This window comes from Chaetura pelagica, unplaced genomic scaffold, assembly GCF_000747805.2.
Source record: "Chaetura pelagica isolate M959 unplaced genomic scaffold, ChaPel_1.0 scaffold246, whole genome shotgun sequence".
Classification (NCBI taxonomy): Eukaryota; Metazoa; Chordata; class Aves; order Apodiformes; family Apodidae; genus Chaetura; species Chaetura pelagica.
Genome location: NW_009953647.1, coordinates 1,656,332 through 1,660,196, shown reverse-complemented (window position 1 = coordinate 1,660,196; position 3,865 = coordinate 1,656,332). Strand labels below are relative to the sequence as shown.

The 3,865-nt window shown below is 39.2% G+C and overlaps 2 protein-coding genes across 2 annotated transcripts in view; one reads left to right on the top strand and one right to left on the bottom strand.

The window, feature by feature from the left end:
• TROVE2 (TROVE domain family, member 2) overlaps window positions 1–2,378 on the bottom strand; it is a 6,989-nt gene extending 4,611 nt beyond the window's left edge. Inside the window, exons 1-3 of the mRNA XM_009999893.1 lie at window positions 1,799–2,378; window positions 1,084–1,304; window positions 686–832 (exon numbers count right to left, since the gene is read on the bottom strand). Of these exons, the coding sequence (XP_009998195.1) occupies window positions 686–832; window positions 1,084–1,304; window positions 1,799–2,378 (948 nt within the window). The remainder of the gene's footprint in view (window positions 1–685; window positions 833–1,083; window positions 1,305–1,798) is intronic.
• Window positions 2,379–2,412: 34 nt separating this feature from the next.
• Window positions 2,413–3,865, top strand: part of UCHL5 (ubiquitin carboxyl-terminal hydrolase L5) — a 19,586-nt gene continuing 18,133 nt past the window's right edge. The window contains exon 1 of the mRNA XM_009999931.1: window positions 2,413–2,436. Within this exon, the coding sequence (XP_009998233.1) occupies window positions 2,413–2,436 (24 nt within the window). The remainder of the gene's footprint in view (window positions 2,437–3,865) is intronic.

The window sequence follows — 3,865 nt, the reverse complement described above, 5'->3', positions numbered from 1 at the left end:
TACATAAACCAAATCAACTAAGTATTCTAAACCACATCTTCACTCTAGTGGTTTATCAATGTTTTGTTAAGTGTTGAAATTTCAATCTCCCCAACACTTAAAACTACTGGGAAAAGCCACTTGTCTTCTCCATCTCCCAAATTCCTGAAAATATTCTTCTCCCTTTTGAGAACCGTCTTTTCCTTCTTATATTCTTATTTCTTTGATGAATATATTCTTATTTCTTTGATGTAAAGCAATCTGAATGGAAGAAGTCTCCTTGTTCCCTCTTCCTTTTCCTCCCAGCTGCTATGCTAGTTTCTTCATTCACTTCCTAGGATCCTACACAAGGGACTTACATCTCACTTTTCAAGGTGATTCTAAATTGCAAGACTCAGTAGTAATGGATGAACACAAAAGGCTAAGCTTGCCACAGCCCTGATTTACAAAAAGATCCCAGCTGCCAATACAATTAATTTGTGCAAAAGTTTCAGAAATGGGGGGCGGAATCAAATGAGAAATTATAAACATAGATTTAAAAATAAAGATGCAGGTATTTCCACTACAGTTTTTTTAAATTAATAAACTGCACATTTTCTCCAAAGAACATTCCTTTTATTTTATAATAAGGTTACCTGAAGAAATACAGTTTAAGAAGTGACTAAAACCAACAAAGACTGGCACTGATTATGAAAAAGTTCTTAACCTTTTTTAGCAGTTTCTCATTTCTCAGTCTTTCACAGACTATTGCCACTTCTGCACCTCGTGGTTCAAGCACTGAATTTGCTGTCAGCTTTCCTAAATTTCTCAACAACACAGAAATGGACATCTCCTTCAGCAATGCCTTCCAAACCTATGATCAAAGAAAGAAAAGTTAAAAAAAAAAATAATTAGACTCCCAAACGACAAGAACTGATATCTGTATATTAAATAAGCACGTTTAAAAATAAATGTACAAGTTGTATGAAGATCTCCAGTATTTTAAATTAGCTACCTGGGTTAAAAACTTGAAAACCAGCAAATGAGCTATTTTTTATGGAAATCTAGATTAAGACTGAAGAGTGTTACTTTAAAAGAGAGTACAAAGATAATGACGTTACCCACCTCTTTAGACTTCAGATGGTTTGTCAGGAGTTGCTCTCTAACTAGACCATATTCCTCTATTAAATGAGTAACTTCCAACTCATCTTTTGTGTGTTTTACTCTCTCCACAGCCTCCAGATACTTCAAGAGCTTTTCAATCTCAGCAGAAACTGCTTTGTCTTTATATGCCTCTTGGACATCTTTCCACCCTTTGGTAATATATTTAGTGACTACAGCAATTCCTATTATGAAGAAAAAAAATTTTCCAAGCAGGATTACTCTCTTTATACTGGCATTTCTCATACTAGCAAGGAAATGAGTTAGCAGGCTTCATCCTCAGACCTGCCAACCAGCTATAAAAACGTCAGCCACATACAACTTAAGAGCAGTAGTTTTAATTACCATGTTATTCTGTTTAGAAGTAAAGAACCTAATGTATTTGAAACAAACAGATCTTCCCAAATAATGAGAAAGTGTTATTTCATCATTTGTATGCAAATACAAACAGCTTTATTTTATCTTAAGTGAAAAAAAAAAAGGAAAAAACCCTGTTTACCTTGAAGATAAACAGCAGAGTTTCAGATATGAACACTCATGTTTTTAAGGTGCAATTTACAGGATGTCACCACTATGAAATCATCAATTTATGATGGTACTTTGGTTTCAAAAATAGTTCCACAGTAAATAAACATGGTTTAAAAAACCCACTATTTTCAGGTAAATAAAAATTTATTACCTTCACTGGCAGGTTTTAGGTGGGACAACCTCAGAAGATCTTTATGAGACCAACCACTTCTTTGTTTATATTTTGTAACCGCTAAAGCGACAGCCATGCCACTCTTTCCATTGTACCAATCTGCAACAGCTTTCCTCAGGGCACGGCCCCACATGCCACATTTCATGCCCTCCTTCAGATCTTTCTTAAATTGGATGAAAGTAAAGAGATGGGTTGGTATGCAACACACCTCAGGAACAGCTTTAAATGCTGCTTGTTTCGTTTTGGCATCAGAACACTGTGAGCAAATTGCAAGAGCAAAAAGCAGGGGCTCCTGTTTTGCTGCTCTGCCTTCTTGACTAAATGTCTTTATTTCTTGAACAACTTCACAACCTTTACCCTCTTCAATCAGTCTTTTTAGAGCTTCTGCACTTTCAAAGCCCAGCTTCTGCTCCTTGATGTAGTAAGTACCACCTTCTGAACCAAAACACAAGAAGCGCTGCAGTCGATTCATATCGGTGACATGCCACACATAACCCGTTTCAGAGTTGGGCACCTGCTTTTCATCCAGGGGTTGCACTTGGTTTTCCTTGTCCTCCATTGTTTACACTTCCAAGAGGTCTGTTGAAAGAATAATGAAGTTTGTTCACAACTATCACGTAAACCAGATGACCTTTTTATCACTTCTAAGCAAAGTAAATGTATCTTATCTACACTCTTGTAATTTGTCCTTCATGAATTTAACAAGAGTATAGTCTCAGTGTGCAATAGCACCTATCAGGGAAAAGAAACAAAAACACCTCTTAGCTACAATAATGACAATTTCAGTTCTTCAAAACCAACTTAGAAACCAACTACTTAACCCCAGTAAGTGGCACACAGCAAACATGGCTCAAGTTATGTCCTTTATCACTAATATATGGCACCAATTTCTTAGGCAGATTTTTGGATTGCATATTAAACTGCTCAAAACTCAGATCTTGCCCTACTCTATTTTGCTGAAGAATTGGTGTTAGTGACCAACTGAGGAAACACTATGCCAAAATAAAGAAGTAAAATACTGGCAACCTGTTACGTGAGAAGACTTTTTGAGAATTTCAATGTGGCGAGTTTCAGTCAGGCTTAAATAACAGCTTTTTAACAACTGACAGATGCTTTATTACAGGCCCAAATACTTGAAGAACACCTAGCACGGTAACATTCAAGCCACAACACTTAGAACGGAATGAATGCAGGAGAAACAAAATCAGCAGGTTAAGGGGAAGAAAATTAACCATCCTCACTATCTCTAAAACATTAACATGACAACAACAAATTCTGTTGTCTGTGTTCTCACCAAGCAATAAAAAGACAATAAAGAGGTTCTGTTTAAAAAAAAGCACCAACAATACAATCCAGTAAATTGCAAAGAGATCGTGAGATCTGCACACTCAAATTACCTTTCAAAGAAATTCAGTTAACAATGTGTAAGCACTGCAGGTACCTCATTTTCACATGCTTATTTGGCTACTGAAGGTAACTGCCATTTTGCTTCATTCACCAGGATAAGTCAGAACAAACAGATGTCACTAATGCCGGCAGATAATTTTTTTCCTGAGTTTAGTTAACACACCGATTGACAAACTTTCTCTTTGGCACAGAATTTCCGTTCCTGCGCAGGCGGCCAGAACTGCAGCCTCCCCCGCCCGCGCCGCTGCCAGCAGCCAGAACCGAACAATACACGGTCACCCGTGCCCCATTGTGTTCTACACACTGCTAAACCTGTAAACATGGAAGGCACACACTGACACCACTGCAAGTCTCTGACATAAAAAAGGAAAAAAAAGAAAGAAAGGCATCCAAAGTTGGCACCCGAAGACCCGTGAGTGTAGCTGTCAGTTTCTATACCGAGGATACACACAAGTGACGGCGCAGCAGACGAGCAGCCCCAAACGACCCGGCCTGTAATCCCCTCACGGGTTCCCCCCGCGCGGGTGCCAGGAAGGGGGTGGCCGTTTACAGAGACGGCCCCTCCGGGTTCCGTCACCATCCCCGCTGAACGAGACCCCCCGCTCGGAGCCCGGCCCGGGCCCAGCCCGCAGCGTCCCC